The following is a 21,780-nucleotide window of genomic DNA, read 5'->3' as shown; positions in this document are numbered from 1 at the left end:
GATATGAAACACGTTTAAACATTGCATTTAAAAATTGGTATATAGTTCAGTACATTTGAGTGTGCACGTTACTGTCGGTTTTAAAAATTACAATATACATGACAAAGTTTACCACCTACCGATTTTTAAGGGTACAGTCAGTGGCATTAAGTACAGTCACGTTATGCAACCATCATCACCATCCATCTCCAAAACTCTGCATCTTGCAACGATCGCAGCCGTTAAACACGCACCACTCACTGCCCGTCTTCGCAGCCCTGGTAACCAGCTTTCTTCTGTCTGAGAATCTGACTACTCTAGGTACCTCAAGCGGACTTACACAACGTTCATCTTTGTTGACTGATTCGCCTCACTTAGTATAATGCCCTCAAGGTCATCCATGTTACAATGCCTCGGTTTCTCCTTTTAGGGCTGCATAATATTGCACAACATGCCCTGGTTTCTTTGACTGTTCATCTCTCGATGGACACTTGGGTTGCTCGTGCCTTTTGGCTGTTGGGAAATAACTTGAATTTGGATGTCTGTACAAGTATCCGTTCATTTCCCTGATTTCATTGCAAAATATGGTGTGTTGGAAGACCAAGCCAGCACAGCCATCAACACAGCAGAGTCCCCTGACCTCAAAAGACGAGGAAGTTTCTGCCCACCTGCAAGTGAGCAATCAGTTCTACAGCAGTGACCCCCACTGTGCGTCCTGTGATTCAGAAACTATTTCTGAATAGCATCAGGTCCTATAGGGTTGAGGGCTTGGTGTTACCAAAAATGGCCACTACTTTAAATGTCATTTGCTGTTTGTTCTACCCATTGCTATAAATACAGGCTCCCACAACCCCCTTTTGGGTTCATTTGCTTGAGCAGTTCACAGAACTCAAGATATTCCAAAAGATATAAATGAAGAGACGCATAGGGCAAGGCATGGGGGAAGCAGGGGCCAGCCGAGCTTCCTTGCCCAGTTCTGGGCACACTGCTCCCAGAAGCTCCCCAATCCTGCTGCTGTAGAGGGCTCAGTGCATACCCATGATTGCTAATACACTGGGTGGGGTGCCAGCAAGGCCTCCATTCTTTCCTCAGGGGCATGGGCTACTCTTAGGGAATGAGGGTCTGTGACTGACAAACAAGATGGGTCAGAGAAAGGAAGGAAGATTACAGTTTCTGTGACCTACCATGTAGAAGAGAAATTCTGCTGCCTATCTTGGAGAGGGAGTGTGAGCCAACTGGGCGGAAACCAAAACATACACGCAGGTTCTTCAAACAGTAAAGGAGGGGCAGGTGTTGTGGCATAGAGGGTTGAGCCGCAGCTTGGGATGCCTGCAGCCCACAGTGGAGTGCCAATTCCACTGGCAGTGCCAGCGAGCCTACACTGCCAATCCAGCTTCATGCTAACACAGTTGGAAAGCAGCAGCAGATGACCTAAGTACTTAGCTTCCTATTACCCTAATGGGAGACCCAGATGCAGCCCTGGCTCCTGGCTCTGGCCTGGCCCAGCTCTGGCTGTTGTGGGCATTTGGGGAGTGAATGAGCAGATGAAAGCTTTCTATCATTCTGCCTTTCAGATAAACTTTTTTTAAAGTCAAAGAAAATGGAATGCAAAGATTATTTTGGTGCAAAAAATTCTGAGATCTCTGCATAGTTTTTTCTATAATATGCATTTCCATGTTCTTTCTGAAGATCCCTCACATGCATAGATTTCAAGGGTTTTCTTTATCTTTTCATTCCATTTTCCATAAACTTTTTGAAGTACCTTAGATATCATTTCACAGGTATATGTCAGAAGAGAATTTTATGGATCATATGGTAATTGTTTTTATTTAATGTATTTATTTTTATTTATTTGAAAGAGTGACAAAGAGATCTTCATCCACCGGGTCATATCCCAAATGCCTACAACAGCTGGGGCTGGGCCAGGCCAAAGTCAGAAGCAAGGAATTCCATCTGGGTGGCAGAGAGCCAACTACTTGAGCCATACCTGTTGCCTCCTGGATACACATTAGCAGGAAGCTGGATCAGAAATGGAGGCAGGACTCAAACTCAGGTAAAAGGATATAGGATGTGGGTGTCCCAAGTTGTGGTGCCACAACTCCCACCCTAGTAAATCTATTTTTTTTTAAGATCTCTTTTTATTTATTTGAAAGGTAGACTCAGAGAGAGAGAGAGAGAGAGAGGTCTTCCATGAGCTGGTTCACTCCCCAAATGGTTGCAATAGCTGAGGCTGTGCTATGCTGAAGACAGCAGCCAAGAACTCCACCCTGGTCTCCCACACGAGTAGCAGGGCTCCAAGTACATGAGCCATCATCAGCTGCCTTCCCAAGTGCAGATGCATTAGCGGGGAGCTGGATCTGAAACAGAGCAGCCAGGATTCAGACTGGTGCTATGACAAGCAGAAACTTACCCTTCTGTGCCACATCATTTTCCATTCTGGCTGCACCAATCTGCACTGCCATCCACATGTCACACAGGTTTACATTTCTCCTATCCTCAGTGACATTCCTTTTGAAAGATTTATGCTTATTTATTTGAAAGGTAGAGTTACAGAGATGGAGAGACAGATCTTCCATCTGCTGATTTACTTCCCATCAAATGGCTGCAATGGCTGGTGCTGGGCCAGGCTGAAGCCAGGAGCCTGGAGCTTTTTCCAGGTCTCCCACATGGTGCAGGGGCCCAAGCACTTGGGTTATCCTTTGCTGCTTTTCCTAGGCCTTTAGCAGGGAGCTGGATAGGAAATGGAGCAGCCAGGACTGGAATTGGTGTCTTACCCTGCTACACCAGAGCGCTGGCCCTTTTATTTTTTTTTTAAAGATCTTTTATTAAAAAAAATTTATTTTTATTTATTTGAAAGGCAGAGTTACAGAGAGGGAGAGACAGAGAAAGAGCAATCTTCCATCCACTGGTTCATTCCTCAAAAGGCCACACCAGCCAGGGCTGGGCCAGATGGAAGCCAGGAGCCCAGAGAGTCTTCCAAGTGCTCCCATGTGGGTATCTGTATCTACTGAATACTCCTAGACTTCATTTCTGTGGTGAAGCACCCAATTCAACAGCCTTGTACACCAAGTTAGAATCTGTACTTTTTGCCAGGCTTTTTATAAATCACCTTTCACAATATATACAATAGAATGCTCTCCAAATCTTGGATAAAAGTGAGAAGATACACAAAAATTATGCAACTTTCAAGTTCTAACAGAACTTTAGAAATTTAAGAAACTGACAATGAGGTTCCATCCATTGGACCCATTTCCTCCAAGTCAACTGGAAAAATAACAATCTAAATTGAAAACCACAGACTCTGACAAACAGAGTTTTAGGTGTCAAGAGGTCTTTATTGAAATAATAGCACAGTTACACTTCTAATACCCTTTCCACTTGTGTACAATAGATTAAAAATGCTTGCTACATACAGTGCACAGACAGTTCAATAATTAGAACCAAATACAACTGCATTTGAAATAAATAAAATAGCCTATTTAATAATTTAAAGTAAAATTACTGTACAATATGAAAATAAAGATACATAATGTTAGGATCTACAATGCAGTAGAAATAAAATCATTATTCTGCATTACACAAAACAGTGCAAAAAAATCCAAATAGGCTTTTGGAGTGCAAAGTTTAAAATTTCCATTTTAAATTATCATGCAGACATAGCATTTCAAGCCATGCTGTGGTCTATGGCAAAGTTTTTAAGAGGAAAAATGCTAGCCAGTAACTTTACTGTACCATCAAGTATTGCATCACTTAACTGCTGCTGCTCTGCCTCTACAGTACAGTTTGGAAGGGAGGTATCTTGTTGCATTCAAAAATTTGAAATTAACAAGTTTCTGGAGCAAACACATTTACCTTTTAGCCTGAAACAAAATTACGTGACAAAATAGTAACCATATCCCTGGGTTTAAGAGAAAAAAAAAGTCTGTACCACATAATAAACTAAGAAGCAGTTTTCCATTCATCTTTAAACTCCATAATAATCCAGAAGTGAAAACAACCATGTAACTTTTGAGAGTTATAAAATTCTGACCTCTAGAAGACAGGTGATATAATATGGGATTGTGAGAAGAGCAAAAGTAATTTCTGAACACCTATGTTTAATCTGGATAGAACTTGGTTGCGTTATGTAGTAAGATACTTAAAGGGTAATTCAATTCCAATGTGTATATAAAACTGTTAATTAGGCAAAGAACAAGGAATGCATTTAATACTAAACCATAAACACATCGTCCACCTTGACTTGGAGCACACACCGACTGCGCAAGAGCTCTTCGGCAGACTTTGGCAATGAGACTACACGTAGCAGGTCACAGCAGCACGAGCCACATGGAAGACGGAAAGCACTGCAGAATAACACCACCCAACACCTCCTATCAACGGGTACATGGCAACAAGGGGCCTCCTCGTGCTCTGGGACAGTCTATGTTCTTCTGAGCTGTAATTTTCACAATTCAGTAGTCTTAGGTCTCTGTGCTTTCACTGCACAGACGGACATGGGATGTACTCTACCCATTGTAAGTCCAGAGGGTAACAGTTCTGTCTGCAGAGGATGACAGGAAGGAAAGATCCTGGGTGTGCCACCTGCACTGAATCACTTTGTCCTTGTGCTCCCCTACCACCATAATAGGAAGCTGCTTGGTAAGATCCCCTGAATTAAAAAGGAAAAGAGATGTTGATTTATAATACAAAGTAAGCATACATATAAAGTTTACAAATTTCTTCTTCCTTTAAGATTACAGTATAAAAAATCTTAAAATTCTTTTAAAATTTATTATATATGTATTTTTAATATTATTAAAGGTATACAAGTTTCATGTATTTCATATATACAGATTTAGGAACACAGTGACACTTCACACCCTACCCTCTCTCCTGCCCATGCTCCAACCTTTCTTCCCCTTCCTTATCCTATTCCCACTCTTGATTTTTACAAAGATCTATGTTCAGTATACTTTATATTCGTAAGGTTAATCCTACACTAAGTAAAGAGTTCAAACTCTTTAATAGAACATACTGAAAGAAAAAAACACATTGAATATGCTGGAAGGTATCCACAGGGATAATCACTGATGACCTAGTCACACTGTAGTTTAAACATGTACACACAGCAGCATTCGACACGGCTGCAACTCCCTCCTTGAAATGCTCTCCACGTGATTCCTTCCCACCTGCAGTGCCACTCCATCTCAGCCTCCTGTGTTGGTTTCCCTCGTCTTCCTGACTACAGTCTGGTGAATCCCAAGAGCCAGCCCACAGATTTCTTCTGTTCCCTCTGTATCATACTTCCTACATAATTTCATCCATTACACTTGCCATTTATAGAGGATACTTCAGAAAGCTCATGGAAAACAGAATTAAAATATAAGTTTGGGGCCGGTACTGTGGCATAGCAGGTAAAGCTGCCGTCCCAATAGGTACCAGTTTAAGTCTCAGCTGCTCTACTTCCAATCCAGATTGAATATATATGTATAAGCTTATCTGGTGAAGAAATTTAGTCTATGCAGTTTGTCTAGAATATGCCTTTCTATGAGGGTTTTTTGTTTAGTTATTTGAAAGGCAGAGTTACAGAGAAGAGGGAGAAACAGAGAGATCCTCCATCCACTGGTTCACTCGCCAAATGGCCACAATGGCCAGAGCTGGGCCAGATGGAAGCCAGGAACTTCCTCCAGGTCTCCCATGTGGGTGCGGGGCCCAACCACTTGGGCCATCTTCTGCTGCCTTCCCAGGCCCATCAGCAGGGAAATGGACTAGAAGTGCAGTAGCCAGGACTCAAACCAGCACCCATACGGGATGCAGGCATTGCAGGCTGGGGCTTTACCTGCTAAGCCACATGCAGGCCCCTTCTATGAGCTTTCTGAAGACCTCTCCTGTACTTGTGATTCGTATGTGTGTTATGTGTTTTACATGAATTCTCATCTAAGCTCCATCCTCATATCCAATCACTCAGCACCTCGCTTGATCTCCTGATTCTAATTTTAAATTTAACTTGCCTACAATCAAACATGATTTTCTTGACTACATCTTTTCTCCTCTACCCATCTTCCTCCTTTCAACTAATGGCACCCTCTAGTTGCTCATGCCAAAAGCCTAGGAATCATCATGGATTCCTCTCCCCTCACTTCCCAAATTAATCCAAAGTATATCCCAAATCCAGCTGCATCTTACCACTGCCAGCTCTGCGACCCTAGTCCAAGTCACCATCATCGCTCACCAGAACTACAGGAGCCTCCTCACTGACATACATACTTTTATTTTTGCCCCATTACAATCCACTCTTTCTGTGGAACTCATCTAAAAATGTCACTCAGATATATCACTCTCCTGCTTAAAATCTTCCAAAGGCTTCAATCATACTTTTTTAAATGCCTACATTTCATCAGCTATAACAAATGTTCCCCTCTGGTGGGAGATACTGATTAGCAGAGGCTACTCAAGCGTAGGACAGGGGCAAATGGGAACTCTACCTTCCTCTCAATTTTGCTATGAATTTAAAAACCGCTCTGCCTACAAAACCTCACCTCTGATTTATCCTCCTGTTGCTTTCTTTCTTGGTTCACTAGGTTCTAGCCACTTTGCTTCTTGTAGTGTCATGAACGGGCCAAGTTTTGTTCCTAGCTTAGCATCTTCATACTTCCTATGCTCATCTCCTAGAGACCTGGCATGGCTTGCTCCTTCCCATCCTTCATGTCTCTATGCAAATGGCATTTCTAAGACAGACCTCTCTATCCTATCTTTTATAGACACACACACACACATCCAAGTCACTGTCTTCTACCATGCTAATTTTTTAATAGCACTTACCAGTTCTTCAAAATATTTCAAGTATTGTTTTTTTAAAAAACTGACTTGTAAAATATAAATACTATCCAGGCTAGGGTCATCTGTCTTTCTCATTTCTCTGACCCTATTTGGCATATGGTAAATATCTTCTTAATGTTAAAAAAAAAAAAAAAAACTACACAATAAAGACATGATTACACAAATTGTACATATTTTTTAAGAAGATCATAAGAGTACATAAACCCATCTAATAGAGTGTAATAAATGTTGATTAATTTAAAGATAGTTTAAAGCAAATGAAAAACAAGATTTCACTCTGTTTAATAATTTTCTGTAACACTCTTGCATATAGTCTCAGTAAATACTATAAAACTAAAATTTTAAATGTTGTATAGTCACGCCAGATTAACAAAAAAAAATCTTACTAAGGAGAGACTAAAAATAAAGAGGGAGGTCAATCTCAGTCACCTTGCAGGTCTGTCACTTTTATTTTCATGTCGTAAGAGCCTGTTAGCAAGTAGTGAGCTCCCGGGGAGAATCGAACAGAGCGGACGTCACTGGAATGCGGGTGGTAACTCTGCACCATTCTTCCTCCTCTTATGTCATACAACATGCAGCTAGAGTCTTCTTGACCTGTGGCTAGGAGACGGCCACTGGGATCTACAGCTACAGACGCCACGGCACTGCCTGGAATTGGGAGGAAAAGGGAGGAAGTGAGAAAAGTTTCAATGTAGAAAATCTAGATTGTTAAGTAGCTAATTATATTCACTGAACAATACACTAATGATTTAATGTAGTTTATTAATACTGTTCAGTTGTGGAAAAATCCCAATTAACAGTCAATCAAAGCAATCAAAGCAATCTTCTATAAGGAATGAAAAAGTCCATTTTTTTGCCTTTTGAAAGAACCCCATGGAACAGCATTATCTGCAGTAGATGAGCCTTAAAAGAAATCACCTTTCCTAATCCAGTGTTCTCAATGTTGGGGAAATGTTCAGAAACACTTTTACCCAGCTTAGAGTCTACTTGCAGGAAAAAGAAATTTAAGAACAAAATACATTTTGGGACAACAATGTAGGAAATGTCCTAAAGCAACACATGATTTACCACCAACAAAAACTGAATACAAAATAAGAGCTGAGTCCAAAGGCCACACCTCAACTCTATCATGCATTTTCAATGGTGTCACTAAAACCCCCAGGAGGACACAAAAATGGATCTTACAGGATCCATTCTTAAGCATTAACAATTGTTTGTAGACTCTGCAAAGCTCAATTCTATCAAAAAAAAATCTTATTTCTTAAAATTTTCTTATTATGCCAGTTCAAGTCCCAGCTGCTCCACTTCCGATCCAGCTCTCTGCTATGGCCTGGGAAAGCAGAAGATGGCCCAAGTGCTTGGGCCCCTGCACCCATGTAGCAGACCCAGAAGAAGCTCTTGGCTCCTGGCTTCAGATTGGCACAGCTCCGGCCTTTGGGGCCAAGCTGCCTCTCCTTCTCTCTCTGTTTAACTCTGACCTTGATGCCAAATGTAGAGTATAGCTTTGTTCCTGTAGAGAGTGAAGCATCACTCTAAATTTCTCATCAAATGAATTACATGATAAAAGCAGTATCATGGGTAGATTAATCTAAATGAAAACTGTTTCAAATTAAAATGGAGAGATGAAAAATGCAGACCACTGGAGGATAAGACAGAATGAGAGAATACAGGCCTGATGAGGAAAGGTAGATTTCAGGGGCAAAAAAGCTGAACAATGGATCAACCGCCATGGGGGACAAAAAAAGGATGTGAAAATGAGTTCCAGATGTCAAACACAGCTGAATGACAAAATAAGCAAACCATGATCAAAAATAGGGAAAATGGGAAGAAAAGCAGATTCACAGGAGAAATAGAATGAATTTATTATTATATATGGTATCAACAGAAAATCCAGGTTCACTTATTCAGTAAAGTATTAAATCATTACTATCTTGGGTCAGGTACTAGGAGGTACTAAATCTACTCTGGAAAGCAAGGGGCCAGCGCTGTGGCGCAGCAGGTGCCAGTTCTAGTCCTGGCTGCTCCTCTTCCGATCCAGCTTTCTGCTATGGCCTGAGAAAGCCGTAAGAGACAGTCCAAGTCCTTGGGCCCCTGTACCCATGTGGGAGACCGGAAGAAGCTCCTGGCTTCGGATCAGTGCAGCTCTAGCCATTGCGGCCATCTGGAGAGTGAACCAGAGGATGGAAGACCTCTTTCTCTGTCTCTACCTCTCTCTATAACTCTGTCTTTCAAATAAATAAAATACATCTTTAAAAAAAAAAAGAAAGTAAGTAAAACAGATATGATGTGAAAACTTAAGAGATAAGCAAAAAAAAAAAAAAAAGGTAAACAAATACATAGTTTTAATGGTGCGGTTCCCATTTGGATAGTCACAGACTTCCTTGGCAAGGTGATATTGAAGCAAGACCTAAAGATAAGAAGGCTCTAACTCAAAGAAGTCAGAAAGATTTCAGGCTAAGGAAAAAGCACACAAATTCAGTAGAGATGGGAAGGAAAAAAGCAAGGACTTCAAAACATGACTAGAAGGGTACAAATGCTGGATCACATGGGTCTCACAGGCTATGATACACAGTCTGCACATTAACCTACGAGAAAGGAAAGGTCACTGGAAGGTTGTAAGCAAGTAGTGATGTGATCAAATTTGTTTTGTTTTGTTTATTTATTTATTTTTTTTTTAGAGAGTATTCTGCTTTGTGGATCATAGACTGGAAGGCACAAAAGTGAAAATGCAATGTTTATTAGGGAAGCTGTTGAAGTGGTTCAGTTGAGAGGTAGTGATGACTTATCCCAGAGTGGTAGCATAATGATAAAAACAAAGTTAGATTTAATTTCTGAAGCTAAAAGAACAAAATTTAGTTACGGATTGGATATTCGAAGAAAGGAGAGAAAGGATCCAGGAAGATTCCATGGTTTCTGGCTTGTATGAGGGTGGGTGGTATCACTTATATGAGGGTGATTTTTGTTTGGGGAAAGAGGTCATGAATGAGTAGTTTGGGACTAGCATTATGGCATAGCAGATTAAATGCCTGTGATGCCAGTATCCCATATAAGCCCAGTTTGAGTCCCAGATGCTCTACTTCTGATCCAGTTCCCTGCTAATGCACCTGGGAAGGCAACAGAAGATGCCTGAGCTTTGGGTGCCTGTCACCACATGGGATACCAGGATGGAGTTCCAGGCCCCTGGTTTTGGCCTGGCTAAGCCCCACTCATTATGGCCATTTGAGGAGTGAACAAGCAGATGAAAAATTTCTCCGTGTGTCTTTGCTCTTCGTAACTCTGCCTTTCAAATAAATAAATTTAAAAAAGAAAAAAAAAAAAAAAAAGAGTAACCAGCTTGTTTAAGACATGCTAAGTTTGGCCGGTGCCGCAGCTCAATAGGCTAATCCTCCGCCTGTGGCGCCGGCACACCAGGTTCTAGTCCGTTAGGGGTGCCGGATTCTGTCCTGGTTGCTCCTCTTCTGGTCCAGCTCTCTGCTGTGGCCCGGGAGTGCAGTGGAGGATGGTCCAAGTCCTTGAACCCTGCACCCCCATGGGAGACCAGGAGAAGCACCTGGCTCCTGCCTTCGAATCAGCGCAGTGTGCCGGCCGCAGCAGCCATTGGAGGGTGAACCAACAGAGAAGGAAGACCTTTCTCTGTCTCTCTCTATCTCACTGTCCACTATGCCTGTCCAAAAAAAAAAAAAACACATCCTAAGTTTGAAATATCCTGTACAATCAAGGAAGGAGATTAGGATGATCAGCCTACCATAAGAATACACTTGAGCTAGAGAGAAAAATTTAAGGTCTTTCAGCATACAAGTTATGGTTAAAGCTTGGGAGATGAATAAAATCATCTAAAGAAAGATGGGAGACTAGAGTTCCGAGTCCTAAGAAATGCCAGAAATGCCAAACTCAGAGGCTGAGCAGAGGAGGAAGAGCCAGCAAAGGAGTAATTATCCAAAAGGGAGAAAGAAGAGTAGAAAGCCCAAAAGAGAAATGGAAGAATTCAACTGTGTTGCCTGATGGTGAAAGTTGAACTAAAGTAGAAGATAAAAAACATGAAGTTCATTGGTGACGTTGGAAAAAGGCAGCATGTTAGTGTTGCGCCAGGAGTTGAGCTGGAGTAGATTTAAGACTGAGGGTAAGGAAATTGGTAATAATGTGAGTGGGAAAGACTTTACAGAGACATCTGAATAAGAAAGAGCAAAAACTGGAGAGCTGGGAGGAGAGTAACAGTTAATGGCCAGCATGGTGACAAAATGGGTTAAGCTACTGCTTGTTATGCCAGCATCCCATACTGGAATGCAGGTTTGTCTCAGCTGCTCCACTTCTGATTCAGCTCACTGTTAATGCACCTGGGAAGGCAACAGATGATGGTCCAACTGCTTGGACTCCTACCACCCACATAGGAGACCTGAATGAAGCTCCTGTCTAAGGCTTGGCTCAGTGCTGGCTGTTGAGGCCATCTGGGGAGTAAACCAGGGGATGGAAGATCTCTGTCTTCTCTTTCAAATAATTAAATCTTAAAACGAAAACTAGGATTACAAGCCTGCTATTTAGAAATATGGAAATAAATACCAAAGGAACACTGCTGAAGTTAAAAATGATTGCCTCTGGGGCCAATGCTGTGCCCTAGCGGGTAAAGCTGCTGCCTGCTGTGCTGGCATCCCATATCGGTGCCAGGTTCAAGTCCTGGCTGCTCTGCTTCCCATCAAGCTCTCTGCTATGGCCTGGGAAACAGTGGAAGACGCCCCAAGTCCTTGGGCCCCTGCACCCACATGGAAGACACAGAAGAAGCTTCTGGCTCCTGGCTTCAGATCAGCCCAGCTCTAGCGATTGTGGCCATTTGGGGAGTGAACCAGCGGATAGAAGACTTCTCTCTCTGCTTCTGCCTCTCTGTAACTCTGCCTTTCAAATGAATAAATAAATCTTGAAAAAAAAAAAAAAATGATTGCCTCTGAGAAACATGCAATGAGGCAGGGGGCAACTCCTAGAGCAATGCTCTTTTCCTTAGTAGGTCTTATTGAACTATTTGGTTCTTTAAACTATGTTACAGATTAATTTGATAACAATATAAACTAAACTTTAACAAATCAAGGATCCCCTATTTATATATAGATATATCTGTAAGTACATGTGCATTTATATTGAGAGAGATATGGACATAGATGTAAGTATATGTGCATATATGTGTGTACTACAGACTCAAATTTGCTGTTACAAATCATGTCAAAATCTGAATCGAAGTGTAAAAGAATAGAGTGGGTGTTTGGTGCAATGATTAAGATGCTATTTGGGACTGCAGCATCCCATATCAGAGTACCTGGGTTCAAGTCCCAACTCTGCTTCCAATCCAGCTTCCTGTTAATTCACACCCTGAAAGGCAGCAGCGCTGACTCAAGTAGATGGGTCTCTGCCACCAACATGGGAGACTTGGATTAAGTTCCTGCTTTCTAGCTTCTGCCTGGCCCAGCCCTTGCTGTTGTAGGCATTTAGGGATTGAACCAGGAGATGGAAGACCTTCTACCTTTCAAATAAAATGAAAATAAAAGATTTTTTTAAAAAGTATGATTTCACTGAAATAAATTCTTATTAAAAAAGAAAAAGAGGGCTGGCACTATGTATGGTGGGTAAGGCCACTGCTTGCAATGCCAGCATCCCAAATGGGCACCGGTTCATGTCCCAGTTACTCCACTTCCATTCCAGCTCCCCATTAATGTGCTTGGGAAAAGGAGAGGAAGAAGGCTCAGGTGCTTGGGCTCCTGCTACCCACATGGGAGACCCAGAAGACGCTCCCAGCTCCTGGCTCTGGCCTGGCCCAGCCCTGGCTATTGCAGTCATCTGGGGAGTGAATGAACAGACTGAAGATCTCCCCCTGCAATCCCCTGTTAACTCTGACTTTCAAATAAATAAATAATTAAAGGGCAGGGGCTGGCGCTGTGACACAGTGGGCTCGAGTTTGAGTCCCATCTGTTCCACTTCCAATCCAGCTCTCTGCTAGGGTACCTGGGAAAGCAGTGGAGGATGGCCCAAGTGCTTGGGCCATTGCACCTATGTGGGCCATCCAGAAGAAGCTCCTGGCTCCTGGCTTCAAATTGGCACAGCTCTGGCTGTTGTGGCCATTTGGGGAGTGAACAGCAGATAGGAGATCTCTTTCTCTGTCTCTACCTCTCTCTGTAACTCTTTCAAATAAATAAAATAAATCATAAAAAAAAAAAGAAAAGAAAAAAAGAGAGGGAGAGAGATTAGACCAGAGAACAAAGAAAAACCTGGCAAGCCAGCGCTACGGTGTAGTGGGTAAAGCCGCCACCTGATTCATCGGCATCCCATATAGGTACTGATTCGAGTCCTGGCTGCTCCACTTCCTATCCAGCTCTCTGCTATGGCCTGGGAAAGCAGTAGAAGATGGCCCAAGTCTTTGGACCCCTTCCCCCCTGTGGGAGGCCCGGAAGAAACTCCTAGCTCCTGGCTTGGGATCGGCACAACTCCAGCCATTGCAGCCAATTAGGAAGTAACCAGCAGATGGAAGACCTCTCTCTCTCTCTGCCTCTCCTCTCTCTGTGTAACTCTAACTTTCAAAATAAGTAAATAAATCTTAAAAAAAAAAAAAAAAAAGAAAAGAAAAGAAAAGAAAAACCTGGAGTCACCAAGCTAAAAAGTCACTTGCCACACCAGCATCTCATATCAGAGTACCTGGTTTAAGTCCTGGCTGCTCTGATTCTGATCTAGCTTCTTCCTAATGTGCCTAGGAAGGCAGCAGATCATGGCCTAAATGCTTGGGTCCCTGTCATTCATGTGCGAGACCCAGATGGAATTCCTGGCTCCTGGTTTCAGCCTGGCTTCGGCCTGGCTGTTGGGGCCATCTGGAGAGTGAACCAGTGGATGGAAGATCTCTCTTACTCTCTGTCTCTCCCTCTTTCTGACCCTCTTGCCTTTCAAATAAATAAATCTTTAAGAATAAAAACCTACCAGTTCCATGAAATGTTGTGCCAACAACACGAACACAGCTTGGTACTCGAAGATCCCAGAATCTAACAGTCTTATCTTGGGAACCAGATGCAATCATCCAGCCACTCCAGGTATAAAGTGCTAAAATGTGCCCTATAAAAGATCACATACTTACTCATTACTGTGGAAGAATACTTTTCTATACATATTTGAAATTGAGTACACAATACCAGACAAGTGATGGTCTGATTAATCAAATATACTATAAGATTTTCTTCATGCATAGTGTTTTCATAATGTACATTTTCTATGAACTTTTGAAAAATATTCATTTGCATGAATTTAAAAAATTTTGATGTCAAAATAAACATTTTTATATTTAATTTCCCTTCAATTTGAAGTTTCTTGTATAACAAACAAAATGACAATTTTCAAAAACATTAAAATTCAGTAAAATGCACACCATCAAGGGGTGGGTGTTATGGCACAGAAGTTTAAGGCCCCTCTTAGAACACCGGCATCTATCAGAGTGCAGGCTTGAGTTCAGGCTACTCCACTTCTGATCTAGCTTCCTACTAATGCACCTGGAAAGCAGTGGATGATGAGTGGAGTACTTGAGTTCTTGTCAAGCACATGGGTGACCTGGATGGAGCGCCTATCTACTGGCTTTAGCCTGACCCAGCCTAGGAAAATGCAGTAAATCAGCAAAAAGAAGATCTGTACATCTATCTCTCTTATTCTGCCTTTCAGATAAATAAATCTTTTTTAAAAATGCACAAAACTATGCTGAAACATACTCAATCTTTCTTTAGTAATTCCTTCACTGCAGTAGGCTTTTTCAGTATTTCAAGACATCATTTAAAATTATGGCAACATTTCTATGGAGGAATCATAGGATTTTGGGATTAGATTATCATCTTTATTGGGGTACTAAACTAAGTTTTGCCACTTAAAGTAGCCTTATTATTTGGTTAAATCATTTTATCCTTTTGGCTTCACTTCATAAATAAAATCAGGATAAAACTTATCTCATAAACTGGTTGTGAGGAATGAATTAAGGATTTATGTGTATAAGTAAAAAATTTAGCACACAGGGGAATATCAATATTAGTTATCATTACTGTGTTGTTATCCGAAGTTCACAATCTAAATATCTGAAATAAATGTCTTCTATCTTGAAAAGATCAATTTTGATGAAATATACTCTTTAATGAAAATAACAAAAGTGCAGGTTGAATAAAAGGAAATGTAACACGACACTTATTACATACCAGTATGTCCACTCAAAGCATGGAGGCCCTGTCCTCTTTGACAATCTGTTGTATAAATGTTACAATCGCCTGCTCCAGCACTTATCAGAATAGCTCCACCACTTTCTGGGCCTTCCATAAACGCCAAGTCTCTAATTGTCCCATCATGCATACTAAATTCCAGGTCTGGTCCTGAAACAGCAATAAGAATTAAAAAAAAAAAAAAAAATGCTGCTCAACTGACTGTGATAATTTGAGATTGCTAATCTGCCTCAAGATTGACCAAGAATAGTGGTGTAGTTCAGTTTGTTTTCATTTAGGGATTAATGATATAATCAATTTTGCTTTCTGAGCCAAAAAACCTTAAAGAAATCAAAACACTGACTCAGTTATAGTATCCCTAAAAGATTTATATAGAGTTACTTTCTTGTGTTTTATTCCAAAAATAAAGATATTCTACAGAAATTAATAGAATTCTAACTTTATAATTATTTAAAAATTACTTTTCTGATGATGATTTTATAAAGCTCAGATACAACCTGGCCAACTATAAAAAAGGTTATTAAATAAAAATAATGCTTTACTGACATAACCAAATGATTAGAACATAAAAAATTTCTTCTTTAAATTTACACTCTTAGATTTCATTGAAGACAACACAGAGATAAACCAAAGGGGAATATAACATGTACACTGGTAAGCCAGTTACTGCTTACATACTTGGGCCCTACCTGTTGCATTACAGGTCTCAGCATTGAAGGGCAGCACTTTGACGTATTTGTCATTTGATCCTGTAGCCAGTAACTGTCCACAAGGACTCCAAGCCACACAGTAAATGGATCCTTTATGATGTTTATTCCTTTTAAAACGTACCACTGGCTGCTTAGGAGTGTCATGTGCACTGAGAAGAAAAATTACAGAAACATACTTTAATTCGTAGCCTGTGGTTATTCATCAGGGGGAGCGTAAAAAGTGTTTAAGACAAAAGGCTATTAATAGTTTTCAAAATCATAGAAAAAATAAATTTAAAGCATACTTAAAATCCAAAAGGTAAATTATAAACCATTATCACACTAACCAACTCTAATTTCAGATCATATAGGAAATAGGATTTATGACAAAACTATTTCTCATATTTTTCATGGATTTTTTAACTCAAACAAAAATAGAAAAGTAATACTACTTTCAAGTTGAAAATATTCAGAGCAGGTGATGTGGTGTAGCAGGTAAGCTACTGCTTGTGTCCCCTATTGGAGTTCTGGTTTGAGTCCTGGTTACTCCACTTCCAATCCAGTTCCCTGCTAATGGGCCTGGGAAGCAGATATGACTCAAGTACTTGAGTCCCTGACAGTCACACAGGAGATCCAGATGAAGTTCCTGGATCCTGGCTTCAGCTGGCCCAACCTCAGCTGCTGCAGGCATTTGGGGAGTAATCAGCAGATAGAAGACCTTTGTCACTATGTCTCTCTCTCTTTCTGCCAAATAAATACATAAATCTTTAAGAAAAAAGTTAAAAGGATTACATAAATACAAATATTTAATGAACTTCTACTGAACACATAATATTAATGTGACTGGAGTTGTAGGGAAATACGAAATGAAAAAAATTATAAAGGCAAATTCTCTGTCCAGAGTTTTATGTATTTATTTTTAAAGATTTATTTATAGGGCCAGCATTGTGGAATAGTGGGTAAAGCTGCTGCCTGAAATGTCACAGCATCCTATTTGAGCGCTGGTTCAAGTCCTGATTGCTCCACTTCTAATCCAGCTTCCTGCTTATGTCCCTGAAAAAGCATTGGTAGACGGCCTAAGTTCTTGGGCCTCCCATCCACATGGGAGACTGAGAGGAAGCTCCTGGATCCTGGCTTTGGATAGGCCCAGCTTTGGCTGTTGTGGCCATCTGGGGGAATGAACTAGCAGACGGAACATCTCTCTCTCTCTCTCTCTCTCTCTCTCTCTCTCTCTCTCTCTCTGTAAACTCTGCCTTTCAAACAAATAAGTTTTTTAAAAAAAGAAATAAAAAGATTTGTTTATCTAAAAGGCAGAGTGACAGAGAGAGGAAGAGTTAGAGATCATCCATTTGCTGGTTCACTCGCCGAATGATTGCAACAGGCAGGGCTGGGTCAAGCCACAGGAACCTGGAACTCCATCTGGGTCTCCCACAAGGATGGCAGGGGCCTAAGCACTTGGGCCATCTCCTACTGCTTTCCCAGGCACATTAGCAAGGAGCTGGATCAGAAGTAGAACAGCCAGGACTCAAACTAGCACTCAGATATGAGATGCCTGCATCATAGGCAGCAGCTTAATCCACTGAGCCACAGTGCCGGTCTCTCTGTCCAGAGTATTAAATCTGGCAGAGGTAGATGCTGTCATGACTATCCACGTACAGTGAAAGAAGTGCAGTCACAATCCAGACTAAAGTCGTAGACCTTAAAGCATAGGGAGAATTTTCCCAGAAAAAAGAAAACAGAACAGCTTCAGTGAAAATAGGGAAAGTACTGGCAGAGCATGAGGCATGGGAAAGTTTACGTGGGGCTGGAGGAGATAAACATGGGGTATTCAGATTGAGTGGGATGGATGTGGTGGGTCAGGTGTCAGAGGCTCAGCTGTGAAAGGTCCCAAATGCCAAGCAAGATTTAGCTTGCAATGACAGCCAAGCATTGGTTTAGTGGAGTAACAGCATCTTATCAGCACTTCAAAAAAAAAAAAAAAAAAAAAAACTACTACATATTTAAGTATTTTAAGTTGGTTTAATGATACAATCAAGTTTATATAAGAAGATATGCACATTTCTGGAGATTCATCTTGAAAGATGAAAGGGTATAATGACATGTTTTCTAGGATTTACTTTAAAATATGTTAGCAAACAGAGCAGGTATTTGGAACACCCCTTTCCCATATCCAAGTGCCTCGGTTGGAGTCCCAGCTGTACTCCTGATTCCAGCTTCCAGCTAATGTGCACTCTGGGAGGTAGTATATGATGGTTCAAGAGGCTGGGTCCTTGCTACCCATGTGAGAGATCTAGATTGAGTTCCTGGCTTCCAGCTTCAGGCTGGCCCAGTCCTGGCAGTTGTAGGTATTTGGGGAATATATCAGCAGATGGGAGTCCTCTCTCTCTCTCTCTCTCTCTCTCTCTGCTTTTCAAATAAAAAAGCAAAATGTTAAAAAATATATATATTTTGGTAAACAAACAAAAAGGATGAATGGGGCAAACATGACAGTAATCTTGACAACTATTACATTTCAGTGTATTAATCTCTTTACTTTCATGTGTTTGGGAATTTTTATAATTAAGAAAAATTTATTTAAAATAAAACTCTAAAACCTAGAAAATGTTAAGTATTTTTTTAAAGATTTATTTATTTATTTGAAAGTCAGAATTCTGGAGAGAGAGAAGGAGAGAAAAAGAGAAAAAGAGAGAGAGAGAGAGAAGAGGTCTTCCATCCACTGGTTCACTCCCCAATTGGCCGCAATGGCCAGCGCTGCACTGATCTGAAGCAAGGAGCCAGGAGCTTTCTCAGGGTCTTCCCATGCAGGTGCAGGGGCCATCCTCCACTGCCTTCCCAGGCCATAGCAGAGAGTTGGATTGGAAGTGGAGCAGCTGGGTCTCAAACCAGCACCCATATGGGATGCCAGCACTGCAGGCAGCGACTCTACCCGCTATGCCACAGCACCGCCCCGAAATGTTAAGTATTGATCTAAAGATTATATCAAGGGGGCCAGCACTGTGCTGTAGCAGGTAAAACTACCACCTGTAGTGCTGGCATCCCATACGGGTACCAATTCCCATCCCAACTGCTCCACTTCCTATCTGGCTCTCTGCTATGGCCTGGGAAAGGAGAAGAAGATGGCCCAAGTCCTTGGGCCCCTACACTCCTGTGGGAGACCCAGAAGAACCTCCTGGCTCCTGGCTTCAGATCAGCCCAGCTCTGGCCATTGCAGCCATTTGAGGAGTGAACCAGCGGATGGAAGACCTCTCTCTTTGCCTCTCTGTAACTCTGCCTTTCAAATAAATAAATAACTTTTTTTTTTTTTTTGACAGGCAGAGTGGACAGTGAGATAGAGAGAGACAGAGAGAAAGGTCTTCCTTTTGCCGTTGGTTCACCCTCCAATGGCCGCCACAGCCGGTGGGCTGCGGCCGGTGGGCTGCGGCCGGCGCACCACGCTGATCCAATGGCAGGAGTCAGGTACTTCTCCTGGTCTCCCATGGGGTGCAGGGCCCAAGCACTTGGGCCATCCTCCACTGCACTCCCGGGCCACAGCAGAGAGCTGGCCTGGAAGAGGGGCAACCGGGACAGAATCCGATGCCCCGACCGGGACTAGAACCTGGTGCCGGTGCTGCAAGGCGGAGGATTAGCCTATTGAGCCACGGTGCCGGCTAATAAATAACTCTTAAAAATAATAATAATGTTTCCGTGATTTTGTTTACTGGTATGCAAACTATTTCAACTGTGGCATTCCTTTCCCTAATCACAAAATCTACCAGACAGCTCAAGATTGCTGTTGTGATGACTTTTGTTTTTTGGTTTTTTAAGGATTTATTTATTTGAAAGACAGAATTAGAGAGAGAGAAATATTCCATCCCAGGTTCACTCCCTAAATGGCCACAACAGCCAGGTCTGGGCCAGACTGAAGCCAGGGACACAAACCAGTGCCCATATGGGACCCTGGGGTCACAGATGGCAGCCTTAGCCACTATGCCACTACGCCACAACACTGGCCCAAGGATGACTTGAGAGTAAACATTTTAACAAATAAATTGACAGAATGAGCAATTTAATCAAAGAATAGTGTTCAAATCCAGTTTTTGGTGACATTACATGTAAGCTATCTGATTTCTTTGTAATTTTTTCTTTTTAAAGGACATATTTATTTGAAAGTCAAGGTTAGAGAGAGAGACAGAGACAGAGACAGAGACAGAGACAGAGAGATCTTCCATCTACTGGTTCACTCTCCAGATGGCCCAACAGCCAGGGCAGGGCCAGGCCAAAGCCAGGAGCCAGGAACTCCATATGAGTCTCCCACATGAGTAACAGGGACCCAAGCATTTGGGCCATGAACTGTTGCCTTTGTGGGCACATTAGGAAGAAGCTGGTTCAGAAGCAGAGCAGCCAGGACTTGAACCAGGAACTCTGATATGGGATGCTGGTGTGGCAAGCTTTATCCAGGTTTTGCATATGAGTGGCAGGGGCCCAAGTACTTGAGCCACCTTCTGATGCTTTTCCCAGGCCATTAGCAGGGAGCTGGATTGGGAATGCAGCAGCTGGGTGCAGGCAGTGGCTTAACCTGCTACAGAACAGCACCAGCCTCTACTTCTTGATAACTTTGAAGAATTAGATGTATACCAAATAATATACATTATTATACATGGTCATACATCCATTTTTAATGATATACATAAAGACATACATTTTATTTCCAAATCCTATCACCTGTTACAAGAAGAAAATAAAACCACTGTTAAATTGATTGAATTTTAACTTTTTGAGGTTTAAAATAGTCAGGGGCCAGCGCTGTGGCATAGCGGGTAAAGCCGCCACCTGCAGGGCCTGCATCCCATATGGGCACCAGTTCAAGTCCCAGCTGCTCCACTTCTGATCCAGCTCCCTGTTGGTGACCTGGGAAAGCAGTAGAAGATGGCCTAAGTCCTTGGGTCCCTGCACCCACGTGGAAGACCTGGAAGAAACTCCTAGTTCCTGGCTTCGGATCGGTGCAGCTCTGGCCGTTGCAGCCAATTGGGGAGTAAACCAGTGGATGGAAGATCTCTCTCTCTTTCTCTGCCTTTCCATCTCTCTCTTTCTAACTCTTTTAAAAAAAATAAATAAATCTTTAAAAAAAAGGTCAACTATCAGCAATTTCATATATTTCCACTTAATGATTTCCTGAAGCTATTATAACACATATGTGTTTCCTCAAAGCCTATAACTAGCCTTACTTTACCCTATACAATTTAATTAGAATATAAGAACTTTCTAGCTTAAAAAAAATAAATAAATAAATAAATTCATGAAAATAAGACTGGCATACTGATTGAACAATGGCCTAATCAAAAACATTTCCCCAAATATTGTATAAGTTAATCTATGACTTAAGTATATTTCATAAGCTCTGAAAATAAAAATAAGGCTTAACAGAAGGAAAGGAAGCAAAAACTGAAATATCACTGAATGGCAATGCTTAAAAAGGAACCAACATAGTAACAATAAAAACTAAGGCAAGGGGGTAGGCATTGTGGTACAGTGAGTTAAGATGCTGCTTGTGATACTCATGTCCTTTATCAAAGTGCCTGGTTCGAGTCCTGGCTAATCTACTTCCAATTCGGCTTCCTGCTAATGTGATCCTGGGAGGCAGCAGCTGCAGCTCAAATGGTTGAATCCGTATCACCTATGTAGGAGACCCAGACAGAGCTCCTGATTCCCACCTCCTTCCTAGCCCAGCCCTGGATATTGTGGACATTTTGGGAATTAGCAGAAGGAACAGATCTCTCTTCCTCTCTATGTCATCTGCCTTTCAAATGGGAAAAAAAAAAAAAAAAAAAAAAAAACTAAGGCAAAAATAGTAGTACAAACCTTTGGTCCTTACCTTGGATCAATTACTTCTGGATAGGCACACACTCTCAGGGTTTTTGAATTTGAACCAACAGCATATAAATTACCACTTGGGTGGAAAGCCACTGCTCTAACAGCTTGTGTGTCTTCCAGGGTATTAATACAAACAAACTGCTTTTTTGATTTGTCATCCTATGGAAAGAATGAATACAAAAGTCATTCTAAGAAAAAAGTGAATTAGACAGAAATCATCTTAA

General features: G+C 41.6%; 2 protein-coding genes across 12 annotated transcripts in view; both read right to left on the bottom strand.

The window, feature by feature from the left end:
- The window catches only part of CLCC1 (chloride channel CLIC like 1), a 28,133-nt gene extending 27,971 nt beyond the window's left edge, over positions 1–162 (bottom strand). For both annotated transcript variants that reach the window (XM_089300228.1, XM_089300229.1), the window contains exon 1: positions 120–162. In XM_089300228.1, the coding sequence (XP_089156354.1) occupies positions 120–147 (28 nt within the window). In that variant the 5' untranslated portion in view covers positions 148–162. The remainder of the gene's footprint in view (positions 1–119) is intronic.
- Positions 163–3,293: 3,131 nt separating this feature from the next.
- Positions 3,294–21,780, bottom strand: part of WDR47 (WD repeat domain 47) — a 94,322-nt gene continuing 75,835 nt past the window's right edge. For all 10 annotated transcript variants that reach the window (XM_089300226.1, XM_089300222.1, XM_089300223.1 and 7 more), the window contains 6 exons: positions 21,558–21,715; positions 15,707–15,876; positions 14,997–15,167; positions 13,747–13,878; positions 7,228–7,446; positions 3,294–4,627 (listed from right to left, as the gene is read on the bottom strand). In XM_089300226.1, coding sequence (XP_089156352.1) covers positions 4,485–4,627; positions 7,228–7,446; positions 13,747–13,878; positions 14,997–15,167; positions 15,707–15,876; positions 21,558–21,715 — 993 coding nt within the window. In that variant the 3' untranslated portion in view covers positions 3,294–4,484. The remainder of the gene's footprint in view (positions 4,628–7,227; positions 7,447–13,746; positions 13,879–14,996; positions 15,168–15,706; positions 15,877–21,557; positions 21,716–21,780) is intronic.

The sequence above is a fragment of the Oryctolagus cuniculus genome, chromosome 7 (genome assembly GCF_051225735.1).
Source record: "Oryctolagus cuniculus isolate XC-2025 breed Fujian yellow rabbit chromosome 7, ASM5122573v1, whole genome shotgun sequence".
In the NCBI taxonomy this organism is placed as follows: domain Eukaryota; kingdom Metazoa; phylum Chordata; class Mammalia; order Lagomorpha; family Leporidae; genus Oryctolagus; species Oryctolagus cuniculus.
Note: the sequence above shows the minus strand (reverse complement) of the source record. Positions and strands in the feature narration are given on the sequence as shown.